General features: G+C 40.1%; 2 protein-coding genes across 5 annotated transcripts in view; one reads left to right on the plus strand and one right to left on the minus strand.

Moving 5' to 3' along the window:
- Positions 1–556: 556 nt before the first annotated feature.
- On the minus strand, positions 557–14,027 carry kmo (kynurenine 3-monooxygenase). Its single transcript, XM_083988049.1, has 15 exons — positions 13,892–14,027; positions 13,564–13,633; positions 13,355–13,452; positions 12,647–12,736; positions 11,882–11,930; positions 10,289–10,376; positions 7,369–7,534; positions 7,156–7,227; positions 4,861–4,982; positions 4,188–4,335; positions 4,042–4,099; positions 3,865–3,947; positions 2,318–2,419; positions 2,164–2,223; positions 557–1,101 (listed from the first exon to the last, which is right to left on the minus strand). Exons 1-15 carry the CDS (start codon positions 13,949–13,951, stop codon positions 940–942), a joined length of 1,428 nt encoding a protein of 475 aa, XP_083844175.1. The 5' UTR covers positions 13,952–14,027; the 3' UTR covers positions 557–939.
- A 1,708-nt stretch (positions 14,028–15,735) lies between these two features.
- The window catches only part of ide (insulin-degrading enzyme), a 30,547-nt gene continuing 25,605 nt past the window's right edge, over positions 15,736–20,677 (plus strand). For all 4 annotated transcript variants that reach the window (XM_083988156.1, XM_083988157.1, XM_083988155.1 and 1 more), the window contains exons 1-5: positions 15,736–15,864; positions 16,736–16,920; positions 17,651–17,858; positions 19,229–19,398; positions 20,503–20,625. In XM_083988156.1, the coding sequence (XP_083844282.1) occupies positions 15,779–15,864; positions 16,736–16,920; positions 17,651–17,858; positions 19,229–19,398; positions 20,503–20,625 (772 nt within the window). In that variant the 5' untranslated portion in view covers positions 15,736–15,778. The remainder of the gene's footprint in view (positions 15,865–16,735; positions 16,921–17,650; positions 17,859–19,228; positions 19,399–20,502; positions 20,626–20,677) is intronic.

A 20,677-nucleotide genomic window follows, 5' to 3' on the forward strand; every position in this document is an offset into this window, starting at 1 on the left:
ATTATTGACATTCAGTAATTTACATGTTGTGTCTCAATCTGGACAAAAGCATGGGTATAAAAATAACTAGCAAGATGATAGCTGAGTGGTCAGTGCACAATGCCTAATCAAATGTACCTGATTTACTGCATTTCCCCTTAGTGTCCAATCTAATATGTAATCTAATAGGCGAAAATGTGTTAACTGATTGATAATGTGATTCAGACAGAAATGGTGTTAAGCCATTTCTCCCAATAGGCTAATCTGCAAACTTCTACATTCATATCCAGTGGACAGACATGAATGAAGCGTATACACATTCTTAGATACCTCTTGGTAAGAAAATGAATGCTATTTCCCCAAATATGAAAATATTTTCTCTAATAAGATGAAAAGCCCTATAAACCCCCACGACACAGGAGCTGTTCAGCAACAAACAGCAGATAGACATAGTTAGTGAAGAGCTCATCAACCTGGTGTCTTAAAAATAAGGATGGATATGGTTAGCGAACAGGTTCACCACATCAACTTAACAGTGTGAGAGATGTGGTCACAAACATGGTCTACAAAATGATTAATTACAGGTTTAAGGTTTTATTTGCGGTATCAATATGAACTCAAATACATGTAGGCTTAACAAGATCATGATACTGATCCTAGGTTTAATGCTGACATCCTGTTTTCAAAGTCATGATGATGACATGGAAACAATCAAAGCTTAAGATTGATAAAGCTCTGGAGACCTTCAGTCAAACCATTATTAGTTACGCACTGATACAATGTAAAATTGTAAAATTACATTATCAATCATTATGATGGATATATCATTTACCAGGTTCATTATTTAGCTACATTCATTTGCCTGGCAGAGCCTTCATTAAAATCTTATACCTAATTAAACTCAAGACCCCCTGAATTGCTTTTAGTGTTTAACACTCCGGTTTTAACTCGTCTGTCAGATCAGAGAGCCACAGCTCCAGACGTCCGCAGGGCCAGAAGCCTGTTCCACATTTTCTCAGCAGGGATGAGGAGCTTGTTGATATCAGGAGGATTTTTAATGAGTAGGTATGAGCCTCCCAAAACAGCTCCTGTTGCACTGAACAACAGGCCACGGTTTATCACCTGTGAAATAAATTACACACAAACACACACATATAGCTATCAATCCTCTTGGCAGAGTCATGCCCACAAACCAATTTGTTCCTTACACTTTTTCACGATAAGCTTTGAAAATTAATCCATCTTGAGGCACAGTCTCTCAAAATTGAGAAAAAAAACTTATCATGCTGTACTACATTATCATAGGTTATTTTGCAGAAAGGAACTGAGATGTTACTGTAAATTCAACATACTGACAAGTTAAAGCTAAATGCCAACAGCAGCATGCTAACATTCCTACACATCCCGATGATGACCAGGTATTAGTGCAAAGCAGCAGTATTAGGAATAAATTCTGTTATTAAATCCTAATTAGTTATTAAACATCTAACCCACTGATCACACTGAATAATAATATGTGATATTGTAACTTATTTGATAGATGTGTTTTATTCATAACTTTGATGGTAGGTTTACTGTCTCATAACATTCTTACAGTACATAAAGATTCATTGTTATTCACTTTATCATCCCAATACTTGGCGGAGACACAGACAGTGCCCTCCCTGCACCAGATCTCTATCTTTTAATATTGCATTCTTTTATTATTTATATCTGTGCTACTGTATAGCTACTCCATGCAGTGTTTGTCTCCCCCCGCCCCTCTACAGAGGTCATTTTGCCCTTTGCCCAAACATCCCTACGGGTTTAAACTCTTTACAAGGCTGTGAAAATCCCCACCGCCCATCTGACAGCGGTACATTAGCACATACACAACCAGGACAGGTCACCTCTGACAGCTCAACACAGTGCCAAGAGCTAACTGTCTCCTACAGCCAAGCAAGAGGGAATCAAGAGCATTTCTTGGTGCAGCAAAGTTTTTTTTGTGATAGAATGAATCAAATGTTTCTAAAAGGGGAAGTATTCACCCACTGAGAGTTACAGCCGCCTTCCATGCTTGCTGCTGATAACAGTGAAACTTCAAAAGAGCCCTGAATTACAACACTAAAATGTTCAAAGGTGTGAAATATCCCCAAAAGAATTAGTGTATTGCAGGAAAAAAAAGATGATACTAAAGTGTCTTACTTTGTTTTGCCAATGCCAGCGCTCCACGGCTTTATGGTATCTTGTCCTAGTGAAAGTGACCTAGAGACGGCGAGGTGAAGGACAGGGGATGATACAGATCTTGTGGTAGACAAAGCAAAGTGACAATAACAACTTTCTTTATTAGGACGCTCACCATTGTGTAAAGAGGAACTATTGTCTTTGGCATGATGAAGTGAAGGATGTTGTCCACATGTTTTCTGAAAATGAACCATTTGGAGTTGACGTGCGCTCGCATCTGCAAAACAAAACAGTGCATGTGTCAGTGACGGGAACCATCTGTACTTCACGTTGTGATTGTGTTAAATAGTTTTTACAGCTGCATCCAAAATGCCACACAGTCTCCTCCATTGTTGAGGGCATGGATGCAGTAGAAGGGGATTAAGTTAACACAAAGTGATGTGGCTGCTTCAAAGAGCTATCAGATGTCTGTGAAGATTTGCCAACAGTGCCAAGGCCAGTTTCTGCCTTTTTGACTGCATGCATTTGAAAGGGAAGGTGATTAGGTAGATGTGCATCTGAGCTGTCAGACATGAGGACAATATAAATATCTATCTGACATCGAGTCCCTCTGAACAAACTTTCTATACAACTCTTGTACAAACAGCAGAGGTGGAGTCTACATTTGCTGATGTAGTATCTGGAAGTTCAGTGTTGTGCTGTAACTCTTGTAACTTTTCACTCAAAGTGAGCAGCAGCAGCAGAGAAGAAGCAGCTGATTTGATGCTGAATGATGGATGGACCTCGGCCTGTTTCCTAAATAAAACACCTGCTGGGTCTGGATAAAATCGAAAATATTATGAGTCTTTCAGCTGTGACGGCTACATCCACTTCCACAGTCAGTGAGGCGTGATTTACCGTGAGTGGACAGGTCATAAATTACACGAGAAACAAGATTTAAGAGGGGAATACTGTACTTCTTATTCCACTTTTTACTGCATTTCTTTCACAGCTATAGTTTTTACTTTTGAAAAGAAAAGTCAAAGTACAAAGTAAAAAGAACTGTAGAAAAAGTCGGAGGAACTTTCTTATCATATATCTTTAAGTAGTAAACAAAGCACTGACATATTGCAAACATTATCAGTGCACAAAAATACCAAGCAACTTTAGCATTCATTTGGACCAATGTGAAATGCTGAACTGCCTTGACCAGTTAGTCACCAGCTTTGTCTGTCTGCTGTCTGGTGCTGTACAGGTTGTGTGCAATGGGTATTTATTTGGTTTAAAAAAAAAACAGTGGGTGTTGAGAGGTCACATGATGGAAAAACTAAACAATGAGCGTAAAGAAGCTAAAACACTGAACAGGGGAACTGCAGAGCGTGGTGATGATTCTCTGTTTGTAAAAGAAAAAAGATGAGCAGCTTTCAGTTCATCTGATCCACTATTGTTGTATGAATATCAATGCAGCTGTTTTAAGTGAACTCATTATACTCGTACAGCCATACTGGAGTACTTTATTACTTTGACATTGTAACAGCCTAAGTAAGAGGTAAATAAAAGAGTAGTTGCAGTCACTGCCAGTTTCTAATAGACAAATAGAATACAGTTTAGTTGGACGTCTGACAGCTGAGTGAAAATTGAGTAAAAAGAGTATAATATGGGACCTTTAACACTATTTTAATAGCTGTGATATTGCATAAAGATAAATTAAAGCGTGAGGATAAATGAATGAATATGCATTACTTCAACGTAGTTGTACATGGCCAGGTCTGCAATTGCGTGGTCGTCTGGAACCCGCACTTTGGTGTACTCAGGCAGTACAACACCTGCACAGACACACAAAGGGAAACCATGTCAGGCATTATCGGTCCATCATCTGCATCTGGTTTAATGTTTTTATGCATTTTGAAAGCAACTTACTCAAATCCTCATTGAACTGATCCAATACTTCGTCAAAGACAATGCAGTCCTCGAAGCCCTGTAAAGCATGAACAGATAAATAAGTCTCTTTTAATATTTTTATTTTCCTGACTTTTCTCTGTTCCCTGTAGTTTACTGATACTTACAGCATTCATCCCCTGTCCGTAAAAAGGCACCACTGCATGGGCTGCATCGCCCATAAGGACGCATTTGTCGTTAATGTGATACGGGGTGCACTTGACAGACACCATGGCCTGCGCAGGCAATCGGAAATAATCCGTCTTGAGTGCATCACTGCAAGACACAAATGGAAATAAAACAATTACAAATCCAGGGAGTGATTCATCAGAACATCAGATTAGGGTATTTGCTGTCTCCAAAGGCATCTGTCACGTGTGAATAAGCTAAAACATCCTCACTGTGTTTACACTGGTAAAAGTTCAAGCACTAAACGTCAGAAAGGAAAAGCGTGCGTCCAGCTGTTTAGGCCTGAGCACTCCAAATACAATCAACCTAGGCCGGAAATGAATTAACTGAAAGCCTGGAGGGGTTTCAACAGCTCATGCCTCCCTTATCTGTTCGTCACCCATAACATATGGTTCATCTCTAATTAAAACCGCACCGCACAAAGCCATGTAACCGTGTGTCTGCAATTTCACACTTCACAGATCATGGCTGTGGATGTGGCTGGAGTCATCGAGATGATGGGAAATGAAAGTGATTTGGAGATGGCCAGGCAGGTAGAATGAAGAGATAAAGGTTAAGAGGAAGAGAGGAGGAAACAAGCAACAGAGTGTGTTGGGGGAGGTGGGGGCTTACACTCCTATCAGTGGTATGGTGTCAGGGAAGTATTTCTGGAAAAACTCAATGACTTCATCTCCTGTGGTGATCTTCTCAAACTCCTCAAAGGGCATGAAGAGGGTACAGGTAAACGTCTTGTCCTGAAATGGAAAATTATTAAAAAAAAAAAAAAAGAATGAACACAGTGATGCACAGTGAGCTTGAATGGAGCCTTCTGCACTTACACAGAGATGTGACACTAATGAAAGAGTAACACTACGAGAGGCTTCACAAGATACAAAACCGTTCCAGGAATAGCAGCATTAGATATCCATTAAGGGAACTGCGTTGATGGTCATGTGTGGCTATTTTCTAACTGCCATGTGAGCAGCTCTGTAAAAAGTACCACATTAATATATACATGATTGAAACCTGGAAAAAAAACAACTTAAAAAAAAACAGGCTTCATACTGTATGTTAGGCAAGCAATTAGGAAGATAATATAGCAAGAAAAAGTTAAATTGAAATGAGCTGGTACAACACTAAAGGCATGTGAGACACATGTTGAAATAAAGATGAATAAAATCTGTCATGTCAAAGTTTCAGATTCAGATTCAGATTCTGAATGCTTTCTTTGTCCCAGAAGACCAATACAGTTCTTACAGTCACTATACTTAACAAGACAAATATATATATATACTGTATATATTCTCAGACAAGGGAGCACAGTATGCTGCAAGTAGGGAATAAAAAAATAAAATATGCAAATAAACTGGAGTTAAAAACCAACTTCAAGAAAAATAAAAACCGTCAGGTAAATAAGTAAAGTGCCCAAGTTTGTTGCTCTGAACTAGAGTAAAGTGAAGTATATTGTGGGAAACCTACTTTGCATTCAGCAGCTTAATGGCAGAGCGAATTAATGACCTGGAGTAGAAGTTTTGCTGTCTTTTGTTTTGTACAGTTTTGGTCACATAAATGACATAGCCTACTATTCTGTGATGAAATATTGAGAACAAAGGTCACTTTCTTATCTACTTCTAAAGCTTTTAAAGCCACATCCTCTTTTAGGGTACTACACTCCAGGAGATACGGCCTTCCTCCACACCACTACTCCACCACCAGCCACATGCTGTTGACTCCACCATCTGCTTCCTCAGCACAAACCCAGATTCATCAGACCAAGCTCTATTTCCCAGTCCTCAGCTGTCCAGTGGTCTGTGTCCAGGAGAGGAACCTGCTGTTGGAGCTCGTCCACCTCAAGGTTGATTCGTCCTGAGCTGCTTTTTCTGTTTCTGAATCACTGGCGACTCTCTATTTCTCCAGCCATTAACTCCACTAAACTGCGTAGAAATTCTAGACCCAGCTGTGTGTGAAAATCCCAGGAAAACCACAGTATCAGAAACACTGCACTGAGGTCACATTTCTGTTTGTTCCGAAATTTGATGTGAACATTAACAGGAACCTCTGTGTCTGTCTGCGTTGCTCTGCTGCCACATGATTGGCTGACAAGGTAATTACAGTAATAAACAGGCAGACAGCTGTTCACAATTAGGTGCTCAGTGAGTGTGTATTTTATTATTTGTTAGTTTTACGCAGCAGGTCTCAGAATCCTCCTTGAACTCGTCACAGGACCGTCCGTCCTCCTCGGTGCTGACGTAACAGCCCAACTCCACCCAGCGCAAGTGATGGATGAAAGTGCACTGAGGTTGTGGGCGTGTCATTATCTGCCCATCTGAGCAGGTGCTATCCATCAACATCACAAAGTCCTCCCTCAGGACCTTTTAGCACTGTCTCTGTTTCCATGGCACCCACAGCAGCAGGGATACTTTTGTGTGTACTGTGTGTGTGTTTTTTTTTTCCAGCCCTAATGCTTTCCTGGGAACTAGGGCAGTGTCTGACAGTGTGAATGCACTTCAAAGTCAGCTGCCTTAACCTGGCCTCAGTGAAGAGAGCAAAAAAAAAGTGTTGTGCTGCGTCAGCCATGCAGAAAAATCATTGTGGGATTAAGAAGGACAGGAGGGACAGAGGGGGTGGGGGGTCAGAGACAGCTGCTGTGTTAAATCCAGGATGAACCTCGGGAGCTGAGACGTTTTACAAATGATTCGTGATGGTTGAGGCTCTACTGTAAATTAGGCCAATTAACTCTATGGGGACACCACAGAGGTCAATCATGCACTGAAATTACGCTTTTGACCGCGACAGTAAGTGATTGCCAAATTATATGACGTATTATCCTCACAAAGGGACATCCTATTATATTGTCCTGTTCCAATCGTAGTGTGAAAAACTGTGAAAAACACAAGAGAAAGGCCATTTCTTTAAAATCACACTCACCAAGTTTGGCAGCGCAATCATCATGAATGTGTTCCGTGGCCAGATGTGCAGATAATTTGGCTTCATGGCAAACTGGGGATGATGATGATGACGACGATGACGGTGATGATGAAAGTGGGACAAACAAAAAGGACAGTTATGTATATTGTGAGTCTGACACTGGCAGCGTCTCGCCACCCACTCTAAACAGAAGTGACTGTGCAGAGTACTCACCTCTCCATCGATGGGTGGCATGGTGAGCTCCATGTAGCCATGGGGGATGTAGGTCTGGCTGTAGTTGAAGCGGCTGCGACGGAGGAACTGCTTGCGGATGGCAGAGAAAGCGCCGTCACAGCCGACGATCAGGTCGACCTTGATTTGATCCTCGGAGCCGTCTGACCTGAGGAACAAACCAGAAACTTCAATAAACTGACTTTCGTTTAGATGTAAGATAAACAACTTAGCTTTACAAGTCTCTTAATTTAGTAGGTCAGTGCTTTTTTTATGCTTCGCCCAGGGAGATTTAATATTAAACAAATAAGCAGTCTACACATTCATCAAGCAAAGGCAACAGACATTCATTACACCTCTGGGAAACAATTTCCTGCCCACCTAGCCCCTGTCAAAAGTCTTCCTCAATAATTACATATTAAACTGTAGTCAGTGGCTGTGTGCTTTGGGTTTGATTCACACTGAGAGCTGTGTGTTTGAGCTTCATCATGCAAATAGAAGATTTTGAAAGCATCTTTCCCTCTGATTTTTTTTTTTTTTGGCTTTCCGACATTCACAGTGGAAAATTGGGCCACTGACAATTTGTATTCTTGCTGTACATCTTGCTGCATCTTTCGTATTCATATGGATGTTACAGCGAATGGTATTAGGGCTAATTTGGCTCGGAGCCATGGTGATCGTGACGATGACGTCTCTGACAACTACAAACACACAGTACTGTTTGGTGCGTCTGCTGATGGTGTTGAAGTGCTGCTTCAGGCAGCAGGCAGCAGTCTTCCCAACATCCCCAGACACAGTCTGATGTGCCATATGGAAATGATTCTTGTCATGGTGCCTACAGTTACATGGGACTTAAATGTTGGCTGTGAGATCTGACGCTGTTCATGGGCCAATACACATTCATGACCCATGTTGATGCATCTGTAATTTCAGTATAAAGTACATTAGAAATGTTCTTAGCACCCTATGCTCTATCTAGAGACACTTGCAGCCCAAATATTGACTTTATAGTGGTCACAAAGCTTATTCCACATTTCAGTGTTTCAGATGCCAACAAACATTGTCAATATTTCACGAGCATCCTCATAGCAGTGGAGGAAACACACACTAAACACACATGCTGCTGTGGCTAATAACTGAAATGTTCATTTTGGAAGTGTGTAGCCTACATGTACATGTGTGAATTAAAATGTCTTAGAGTTGAATAAGCCTGTCCCGCTGACATTCACACTGGCTACATATCAACATTTCAATGTTATTCTGACAATTTTAGCAAAGTTAAATCATTTTTAGTTCAATAACCAGCTATTTTGACATTTTCACAAAATTACAGTTGTATGAGAATACAAAATGTGCATGCACAATAATCTAACACCATCTGGTTTCTCAATTACAGTGTCGGTGCTTTTGCCCTGCACCTGCTGATTTCACATTGTGCCTGTGCAACAGCTTTCTCCACCTAACTCAAAGACTGACAGATAACAAAATCAAACAGTGTTCTGGGATATTCTAAGACCTCATCAACATGTTATTATACATACAGCATTATGGTAGCTGGTGTTTCATTATAGCTCTGACCATAAGAACAAAGGAGGTTGTGTACATCTTTTTCATGCTGATGGCTATCTCAGAACATTTCCTGGCTACTATGGGAGGAAACTGGCTATCACAGTGGCATCAGGCTCTCCATGTACATTTAATTTTGCAAGCCAGAGAGAGCAAATATGAGCTGTCACTCACAGTTCACCTACAGGCATAGGAGGGACATATGTCCTGAATGTGGGGGATGCTCACCAGGGTGACTTTTAGATTCGAGGCACACTCCCAGTAAAAACTGATGAAGTTAAAGCGCATTAAAATGTGTGTTCAGTGCAGCAAAAGCAGCACAGTGACTCATTCTGATGCACATTCTCAACTGGGTGCAGGTCAGACCACCAGGCATACGAAATAAATAAATAAACAGAGGAGACAACAGACATATAAAATGGATTTTTTACACATTTCAGATAAGGCTGAATTCAATTAAGTTGAGTTTGTGTTGCTGCATGCTGTGTTAATAATTCACTGCTTGGGTTCGCTTATTCTGATGACTAAAGAGCTGGAGGTGTTTCAGTGTTAATTGGGTTGTAAATTTCTGTGTCACATTTACCTCAAGGACAACCAAACAAGGCTTCAAAGGCAACATGTTTATCGCCATCACACACCTCAGGCACTTAACATGTACAAGGCCACATGTGTTTACATGCAGGAACAAAGAAGGGAAATGATCAATAAAGTTAAGAATTTAAAGCGGATTAACCCTCCATATATTATCAAGGCCGTTGTATAGGGGAGAAAGGTGATGATATCCGTCATTTCTTTTTCAATCATCTGTTGGTACGGGAATCTTGCCAACAAAAACAGAAACTCCTTACGGAGTATTTTGCGGGTGGCATCTAAGGTAGCGGGGGTGAAATTTAGGCTTCTTGATGAGATTTTTAACATTCAGTTGCTGAATGTCCCCGGTTTGAATCCCGCGTCGGGCAGCCCTTTCCTGCATGTCATTCCCCCTCTCTCTGCCTCCCCCTTTCCTGTCTATCTACACTGTGTGCTATCAAATAAAGGCAAAAACACCAAAAAAATATACTTTCAAAAAACCCCAGTAGTCTAATTTTTGTATGACTGATTTATTCTGCATAAGACCCTGACTAATACTCATAGTAATGCTGCATTAGCATCAAAACAAAGTAGGCCAAATAAAAAATTATAATATATACGTAGTCTAAGAAAAAAAAGTGGAAAAGTCAGGGGGCAGGGGCCCACTATAGTATTCTTTCAGGGGGCCCAGAATTCCTAGCAACGGCCCTGCATATTATATATGTGTGTGTTTGTGTGAGTGCTGTGAGTGCATGGGGGAGCACGTGTAAGATCGGTAACTATTTACCTGACAAAGGTCATTAGCCCTGTGTCAGCGCTCCAGTCCTGCAGTTTGTGGTCGAAGTTCAGCTTTGTGTTTGGATACGTCTCTGCTTCTGTGGGAGTAAAATGTTACAAAAACAGCTTATATCACAGTCGCAAGCATGACATAACAGCAGTTTAATATGACATGTAACATCCTGTTAGAATATATACAGGAAACTTTCACAACTCTAATAAAAAAAGGACACTGATTGTCCGCGAGCAGTTAAATCAATGCCCTGCTGAGGGAAGAGTGACCTTATGCTGATTAGCACACATCTCCTGCACTGCGTGACACAGCAGTCGGTGTAGCTGGTTTTGTGAAAACTCATGTTCGGGCTGTCACACTTTCCAAAATCTCTTTATCTCAGTGTTCACTCCAGGAGTCTGGATCGGCTCTGATAAGAGCGACAGCCTCACAATCAGCCAAGCAACCTCTCTTTCAGCACACACAGCCAATCTAATTAAAGACAGAAACCATTCTGTCACACATTATCTCCAAGCATACACAGAGGCACTTCATTAAACATTAGGCAAAATCCTTTTTAGCCTGAAAAGACTGCCTGACGTTGCCTGATGCACACATACAGATGAAAAGACCATAACGCTAACACACATGGAGTGTCTGCCGCGGATAAGGCTCAGCGCACTGCAAACAGCCTAATTTAGAAGGAGTGGTGGGATGAAAGAATCTGTCTCTCAACTTACTAGCCTTGTGCAGAGTTGAAGAATTAAGCATTATTATTGATATATAAAAATATATGTAGAATATGTATGAATTGACTGTAAGATATTCTCTTTGCAAAAATGAATCACAACCCTTTCATGATACCATAACTTTTAGAAAAACACCATCTTCATCATCATGTTAAATTAGCACCAGTTAACTGCTGCAGGCTTATTTGGTCTGATATGAGTAGGCCTGTCTTATAGCAGCTAATGTGAGCTACAGTTAGATGACTGCAGGTGGACTGGACACTGAACTTTACTGACCCTGCTGCTGTGGACAGAACCACTCACTCTATCACCTGGTGGCTCATATAACAGACGCTGTGGTTGACTATGTAGGGAAGGTTGGGACACAGAGCTGAACAGTCCATAACTGGAGACAAAAGTTTTCTTATTATGATGTTATTTCTTTTGTTTTTGTTCTTTTTAGCTAAATCTTTAACAGGTTAAATTAAAGTCCTGTTAGAAGGTGGTAACATACCCATTCAATCTCTATAGTGTATATGTTTCACATTGCGCTGCTGCAGCATTAATGTTCATCTGCTGGCATTACATTCATATTTGTGATATGTTGCAGGTCTTACTTAGTAGAATTTCCACTAATAACTACAGACTGTTATAAATGGTCATCAGAGTATATAGTCAGGGGAGTATGTATGTAGAGTCATGTACAAGGTGCTTCTCTGAAAAGGGCTGAAACTCTTTCTGAGTCTAAAGTTGCACTCTTTTCTTGTGACAATGCATCATTTGATGACTGTAATTTGGTTATTTAAGCACATTATATTGTTGTCCAGGGGCAATACTCAAAAACTATTATGTCTAAATTAATGAACACTCTTAATGTTCTTACCTGATAGCAGCTCTTTGTTCAGATTGGCTCGGTCTACTGACAGGATGTACTGGAAGGAGAACAGTCTGTATCACAGTGCAGTTCTACAAGTAGCCTACTACTGGGGCTTCACACTTCATTTAAATGGGAACATGAAGCATTTTATACTCTCTCCTTAGTCTCCCCACATTCATGAGTCTACACGCTTTCACTCTCCAGCATTTTTGTCTTAAGTACCTTTCAGATTAAGATTATCTGCCAAACTGGAGCAGTGTAATTAAAAAATATATATTTTCAGACAAACTAATGAAAAATACAAATAACATGGACACATTTATTTATGACGCAAAAACCTAATTTTAGTTGGATTTATGTTGTTATGTGTCTGTGACTAAGTTGTCGTCACTTCTGCTGATTATCATTGAGTGCATCCTGAGTCACTTCACACATCTGTTTGTGTTTACATAATTGTGTTTCTTTGTATCTCTCTACAAGTCTAGCAAGCAGAAAAATGAATTTTTAATGTGCAGACTATGAGGCAATTCTTACAGTATGTTTACTAACAGCCAAACATTTGTAACACTGAAGCACTAGAATATTTATGTTTGCATGTTGCAGAAAGTGGTAGCCATAAATCATACTAAAGAAAGTAGTAAAGAATATTGGAAATAATATTGGTGACTGTATTATTGCTGTCTACCAATCCATTGTTGCATTGTTACCTAAAACTTTTTCTTTCCCTCTTTTTTTTTCTCTAGAATAAATGTCTGTGCACGTTAGCCTTACCTGGCCTTTCTTGCCATAAGGGATTGGGGACTGTTTCCCACTCGGTGAATGGATCATTCGTGCATGCATGGGAATTCCTTGGGAAACAATCTGAGAAAAAAACACAGATGATCAGCACTGACATGTATTACCATTTGGGAGAAATAGTTATTAATAAATGCCTAATTTGCATTGCTTAAAAAAAAAAAAAAAAAAAAAAAAAAGCAAGAGATTTGGAGTTATGACTCATGGCGTACTATGCCATGCACAGTCCAGCTGGTCCATTGCCAAGTCTGTGTCTGACTTCCTAAGTATATGTGAAAACCTTGTAATGCAGGTCTTGTTTTGTCAGGCTGAAAAGTCATGCAAGTGTAAGAAAAGGTTCTGATGCAGAGTTCTCAGGCATGAATAACATGCTCTGAGCAGCAAATGTTAACTAACAAAAAGGACGTGAGGACCTGAAATGGCAGAATAAAGATCTTGATTGGACTGCAAGCAAAGAAAGCGTGATGATTCCCCTGAGGCTTCATCATATATTTAATTATTGCATTATTAAAAATCAAGCTGAACAAGTAAAGGTGTCCACCTGTGTGTCTTAACTTTTATTCAAGAGGACGTAAGGTTTCATGAGGAGGAATAATAGATGATTTACACAAGTATATGTTACCAGTTTGTTTGCTTGATGCATTTTATAGATCAAGTCCTCTAGGATAAAGCTAATTAACGTACCTTCTCCTCCATCCCGACATGTTTCAGTGCTTGCCGACCTCTGTGAGACAAAGCCAAGTTGATGCTTCTCCCCTTCACAATTTTGGCTCGTCGGATATCTGACCAAAATCATACGAGATGTTTCTGAAAGGGCGGTTATTGGAAAAGCAACACATCCATTCATCTGTGTGTGTTTGTGTGTAGACTTTAAAAAGAGCTTTGAGTACTACCTTCTCTACTTTCAAAGACTTCCACATCAAAGCCTCTTTTGGCAAAGAAGCAGGCATTCAGTGCCCCAACCTAGAAGGTGAAAGGGAATATGGACATTCCTTTGAAAGTCAGAATGACCTTTAACATATACAATATTAAGTCAGGCTGCAGAACCACTCTCAAACACCCCAATGCCTCACATTTAAAGCAAATGCACTTCTTTTACCATACTGTACAAAAAAGAAGGTTCCCCTTGGTAATATATTAACAGTCAACCTTATATGAGTCAAGTTTAGGAAAGAAAAAAATCTGTAGTGATTGAACATTTCACTTTCATTTTCATCTTACCAAACCACCGCCCACCACTGCCACTTTTTTCTTGGTTGGTCTTCCAGCTGACTCCTCCATTGTCCTGACGTCTCTGTGGTGTCTGACCCTCTCACTGCAGAGTGCAAAGTGATTTACAGAAGTCGCAGCTAGAGGTTTAAAAGAGGAGGAGCAGAGTGAATCTCATGAATGTAGTTCTCTGTTCCCCTTTCAGAGTAAATAGTAGGGAGAGATAACACGACTGTCCAAACAGCGGTTGACAACTCACTCTGCTGTCTTGTCTTCAACCTGCAGGGAAAAAACAGGTTCAACAGTCCAAAAGTTACAATGACTTGCTCAAATTGAGAAAGATTTTTTTTTTTTTTTTTGAAGAAGAAGAAGAAGAAGAAGAAAGAAAGAAAAACTGTCCAGTGTCTACATAAATACATGATTCTTGTTATAACAGCAGATGTATTTTAGTTGTAAAAAGTGTAATGGATTAGCCTACTGCTCTGTCTCAGGTAATCTCAGTGTCATATAATATGCAAGTAAAGACATCTGTCGCCATCTAGTGGCTGCGTGCTGTCTGACTGGACACTGTTGTATCAGAGCAACATTTCTTTTTCTAATCTTCCTGTATTACTCAGGGTTGGGCTTGATAGATTGTTCAGCATATTATCATTAGGCCTATATCCATACAAATCTGCCATTGTGATATTTGGAAAACTTAAATAAAAATAGCAGCCCACAGAAAATATTGGAGCCTTACTTGGATTAAAGCCGTCTTGTGATATTAGTTGGTTCCTTTCTAAGTGTATGGCCGATTCATCTCCACTTCTGTCTTTTGATTTGGTTGTCGATAGGCTCCTGGGTTCCACAGGTCTACATTTCTTATTTTGTGTCCTCAGTAGCAGAGGCAGTTGATGTGATGTGTGTTTGGTGGTTTTCCAGGTTTCATAGAGTAAAACTGATTTTACACTTGAGTTAAAAAAAAAAAATCTGATTTTGCTGTTTTTGGAGAGCTGGCGGAGTATTCTGAAGGCATGTCTTGCTTTGCTTTGCTTATCCTCAGCTCCTCCATCTGTGCTGATGTACTAACTACCCAGGTAGACAGATAAATAAGGTGAAACGCCCCATACTTAGGCTACTGCAGGAAGTGATAGGCCTACTTTAAATAGGCTAAATTATGCATTATAACATGTGCAAGCCAAACAAATAAACAACAGAGGCAAAATGGACAGCATGGCTCCTACACACTAGTTTCAGTGTCTCTCTACTACTACATCATTTAACACTATCTGACCTCACCAACTCTGAATATTTTAGTTGTAATTTCTTGATGAATTCAATGAATTCCACCGCATTAAATAAAGTGAGAGGCAAATAGCTCAACAGCTGCAACAGGCACTAGGCTAGAGAAGGGTAAATGTCATTTTTATTTGTTGTCAGTCTTGTTTAGAGAGTGTTGAGAAGACAGATTACATTCGCTAGTACAATTCATTCGTTCATTCACAGCACAGCGCAGTTTGTTTAGTAGCCTATGTTATTTCTGACTTTCGGTTTAATTGACACTTCAGTGGTCCCACCTGTCTCTACGTGTGAATGCGCAGGACAAAAGCTTTGTAACACGATCTGATACGCTGAACGTGAATTGTAATCCACACGCAGGCCTTTTAATCGATAAAAGAATCAATGACACAACGCAATTTTCTGAAACCGGCGTGGCAGTCTTCCGTTTGCCAGCCGGTTCAACTTTAGGCATATATTTAACAAATCAATTTCGTTGTGATTACGTTAATCAATCATTAAATGAATTGCAGCTTTGGTAACGTATCGTGTTAAAGTACGCCCTGTTCCGCGGTCGATTGCTTGAGTCTACTCAAAGATGGCGCTGTAAAAGCCAAGGTTTGTTTTCCATGGGTTCAAAGTATGTTTAAGTGCATTAACCAAGCGGCCCAGCATACGAGATATATCCAGTCAGCAAGTACCGGTTTCCATTTTAACCAAGTTTTTAGGTAAGTGTTGTCATAAAAATCCTGAAACATTTGGTTTAAAAGCAAAGGAACTATGTTCACGCAAATAGCAAGTTAGCTAACTGCCGGACAACGTTAGCAGCTCAGCCGTTAAAGCCGGTTTGTTGACGAGCTGTAACTGTTAGCTCTGTTGCTACACACGGTTGGAGCCGAAGCCGTCTGAGGGCAGCACCTACACACATGACTGCTACATTATAGTGTACCTTACAATATAGATGGATTGCCGTAAATGTCATCACGCAATTAAACAAGCCAGCCCGACTGCCATTTGTGTACTTGTTAACTTTTCCGGAGCGTAAGCTGCTAACGTAGCAACAAGCTAATGCTAGTTTCCCCATCAGTGAGTGGGGTTAATTCATGTCCTGTAGCTAGCGAGTGGAGACAGCTAATCTCTGTGATATTCACGGAAACGCATTTGTATACGTATTTTTGATTAACCAACGAACATCGAATTGGTCGCGTATTTATTTGCTTTTTATTGTGCGTTTCTCGAACTTTCTTGTTTATCCGCCTTTTTCCACATAAAGGCTGCAAGTCAAAGAGGTTACATGCGTGATATAAAATCACAATACGGTTCAACAGCATCACAAACTGCAGCATCCAAAATTACCATCACCTCCTGTAGAACAACACAAATCTAATATTAGAAGCCCTAAGGCTGTGTTAGACTGCATTAATTCTATAGATCATCCTAATAAACTGCCAATATAATACATTATACTCAGCATCTTATTGTACACACAAATGTCACCTATGATTTTGACTTGAAAACATGCTGTGCCCTTTTTAGAAAACTCCCTTGCACCAAGCTGGACTAAAATTTGACTGTACATTTGATTCCCCCTCTCTGCAGGCTGGTGTCATCCCTGCCGCTCAGAATGACCGATCCGGCTGTGGACAGGGTGGTTAGTGACATAATTCGCTCTCCTGAGGACAAACGGGTTTACAGAGGCCTAGAGTTTACTAATGGCCTGAAGGCTATGCTCATCAGTGACCCAACCACAGACAAATCCTCAGCTGCTTTGGATGTCCAAATAGGTGAGGGTCTCTTTCCACCAGGACTGTCTCTTCAGGTTGTCATGTATTTTTCTCATGGGGCTTTCCCCCTTACATGGAAATGTGTGTGTATTTTTCTCAGATTGCACAGACTTACCTCAATGCTGCTGGTCAAACTGTTGTCCTTTTGATTTCGATAAACAATTCTGATTTCTGTTGTCCATCATTTTTTCTATAAATACATTATCAAACATGATATTGGTGTACACGGACCTGTTCTCATTAACAGTATATATTAAAAAAAAGGGGACCCAGCTTTAAAAATGTTTTAACTCCTCTCAGACTAAGGTTGATATTTATTGTAGGAGGAGGCTGGTTAAAAAATGTTTTAACTCCTCTCAGACTAAGGTTGATAGTAATTTAACCAGCCTCCTCCTACAATAAATATCACAAACAAGTTTTTTTACTTCCTTGAGCTCTGACTCAGAGTGGCAAAGTTGAAGAGAGAGAAAGTAAGCCGAGATGTTTGTATTAAAGTGTTCTGACCATGATTTACATAGGAGAACCTTGCATTTGAGTCATATGGCCAAGATAACTTATAATGTAATTCTGTGTATAGAAATGTAGCCACTGTGCCATTGTGTAAATGCAGTGTCTGGCCAACCAACTTAGAAAACTCCATAATATTTTGTCCAAGAACTGTCATGAGTAAAGAGCTGCTGCTTAATTGACATTCATATTTGGTGACCATTTTCTTTTGTTAAATTCGCAGGTTCATTATCAGACCCGGGGAATATCTCTGGTCTGGCTCACTTCTGTGAGCACATGCTGTTCCTGGGAACAAAGAAGTATCCCAAGGAGAATGAGTACAGCCAGTTTCTCAGCGAGCATGCCGGAAGCTCCAATGCCTTTACCAGTGGAGAGCATACCAACTACTACTTTGACGTGTCCCATGAGCACTTGCAAGGAGCGCTAGACAGGTAATTTCCTATTCGTGATAGGGTTTCGCCCTGAACTGAAAGTAATTCAACCTCAGAGATCTCACTTGTGTGTCATATGAGTGTGCTCTGTTTTTACTTAGTAATTACTCTTCTTACTTCAGCAGCTGCTATAATTTGTTTTAGTGCCTCAATACAAATAGTTTCCTGCAAATACATAATCTGTAAATTGACTTGAAAATAACTGCTAGTCAGCTAATCAGACTCAGTTGGTCTCTAATATTTTGTCCATCACGTTTACAAACATGAAACACCTTTTATCCGGTTAAGGTAGGTGACATCTGTTTGGCTCAGTCAGTATACATTTCTCCCCATGGGAGTCCAGGTGTTAATCCAGGAGAGCTGCCATGGCCATTGTCTTTGCTTACAAGACTCGGTTTCATTGTGCTTTGTTTTGTAACCATCAGCACAGTCCCTGCTCCCCTGAAGCCAGAAACCTCAGCACAGGGTGAGACTGATGTACACAGCAGGGGGCTCTGCTCACGTGTCTGCTGTGGTGGTTTGGAGAGGACAGTCAGGCCATGTCAGAATTTAACCTATAGGGATAAGCTTACCTACTTATAAATGAATGATAGTCTAGAGAGCATCTGTTTCTGGCACTAGCTAATTGTTCCCCAGTGCCTGTGAATGGTAAAGAAGCCATCTGGACTTTAGTGGTGGGAAAGGACACAGCAGAGTATGTTGAAATATTGATGTTGTTATCTCTTTAAAAAGATAGAGGAACACTGTGTCCTGAAGAGATCGTATATGTCATTAGCTGGAGCCTTATTTTAACCATACCTGAACTGTGCTTGCTTTATTGTAGACAATTAGCACATGCTAATTTGTAATCAATTATCTTTCCACCCGAACCTATTTATTTTATTACTACAGTATTTGAGGGTGAATTTATCTGAGAATGACGCCAACAAACGCGTCCATGGTATGATCACATTTGCGAGCAAAGGTTGTAGTTTGATTGTTTTATGAGAGCTAAATCATTTATTTTATACGAGCACCCAGGCGTACATTAATGGTCTTAGGTGTGGCTTGTTGCTGTCTGTTGCATGAATCTTCAAATCTGCAGCAAAAACTGACCTAGGGTGTGAATGTAAAAACATTCAAATGTGTGTGTTCTTAACCTTTTCTGATTTGCATGGCAGTTGCTCTCATAATGGACTAATGCAAATGGAGTTTCCTCCCTGCCTCATATGTTTGTTGTACAGATGACTGACATTCAACAGAAAATATAAACAGAAGTTTAAATTTCAAAATCTTAAAAATTAAAAAGCTCCAAGTGTTATTGTTTTACATGTAATAGTGATTCCACATATTATGACAGTAAGTAAGCCATCACTTTATGTTTTCTGTAGGTTTGCCCAGTTCTTCCTGTGCCCGCTGTTTGATGAGAGCTGTAAGGATCGTGAGGTGAATGCTGTGGACTCGGAGCATGAGAAGAACCTAATGAATGACGCCTGGAGACTGTTTCAGTTGGAGAAGGCCACTGGCAACCCAAACCACCCCTTCAGTAAATTTGGAACAGGTAGAAACGTGTTCACGTGATCCCATTAGTCATTGTGACTTTCTGCTCATTACATCTTGTGTCAATATTGTGTCATGTCTGCGTCAGTCTGTCTCTTTGTTACCATATAGTGTTTGAACAATGATAAAACACTAGTTGTATAATATTTGACTATATGGAGTTCATATTGTAACCACCCATGTATTTTTGAAGACAGGTTAGATTTATTGTTGGTTTTGGTCATTCAGTCCATCGATTAACCCACTGTAATTAATGTTGAATATTTTAGGCACCATATGAATTTGTGAAACACAAGAACATAATATTCCAAAGCAACAGAGACAAAAATATCTCATTTAATCTCTTCATCATAATAACTCATTCATTCATTTCATTTCATACATTTGTCCTGATTTACTCAGTTGATATTAAACTGCAGCCTCTGGTAGCCAAAGAAGAGTTGACTGTGTTTAACTGAAATGTCAGATTAGAGTGACATGGACTTGGTGTACCTCCAAACTCAGTATAACCACCTGATGGCAGTCTTGAATTATATAACATTGATTCCATTCAAGAATAGAAGAGGATCAGGCAGGCCTGAAAGTCGTGTGCTCCTCTCAAACCAACACGGTCTTCTCCAGACTGATGCTTTGTTTCAAATCTCAACAAGTCTAAACCGCTGGTGCTTGATTTGCCTGAGACATGTTGCATGTTAGCTTCAGTATTTTGAGATGATGTTAATTCATAGATGGGCGGTAGTTGACAGGCTTTTCAAAGACCTCAGGAAACATGATCACAACTCAGGTTGTTTTGATTTTTTGTTTGTTTCTTTTACTATTAAAGTAATGCAGTTCTCAAGATGATGATTTTTCTGTGGCTTAGTCCTTCACCCTCTAAAAGAGGAACATTCTTTTTTTTTCACCATGTTAGTCCTCTCGTTCACCATCGGGTCAACACATTGCTCATGTTTTATTCAAACTTGGTAATTGCAGTTGGAAAATGATAAGACCTTGAAGACCAACAGTGACTTGTAATTCTAATTCATTGCCACTGAATATTTTTAAATGATGAACGTGAAATTATTCACACATAAATGTCTGATGGCCTCCTGAATTTCTCTTACAGGCAACAAACTCACTCTTGAAACGAGACCATCCAAAGATGGGGTTGACATTCGTCAAGAGCTCCTGACATTTCATTCTACATACTACTCTTCAAACCTCATGGGACTTTGTGTGTTGGGAAGAGGTAAGAGCACATGGCCCACTAAATGTAACGTTACATTTTGCTAAACCTCACT

The sequence above is a fragment of the Trachurus trachurus genome, assembly GCF_905171665.1.
Source record: "Trachurus trachurus genome assembly, chromosome: 15".
Taxonomy (NCBI): domain Eukaryota; kingdom Metazoa; phylum Chordata; class Actinopteri; order Carangiformes; family Carangidae; genus Trachurus; species Trachurus trachurus.

Coding starts and splice junctions, on each gene's coding strand:
- kmo (XM_083988049.1), bottom strand. CDS start 13,951: ATGGAGGAGTCAGCTGGAAGACCAACCAAGAAAAAAGTGGCAGTGGTG. Junction 4,983..7,155: donor TGATTGCGCTGCCAAACTTG/GTGAGTGTGATT, acceptor TTTCCATTTCAG/GACAAGACGTTTACCTGTAC. Junction 4,100..4,187: donor ACGGACAGGGGATGAATGCT/GTAAGTATCAGT, acceptor CATGCTTTACAG/GGCTTCGAGGACTGCATTGT.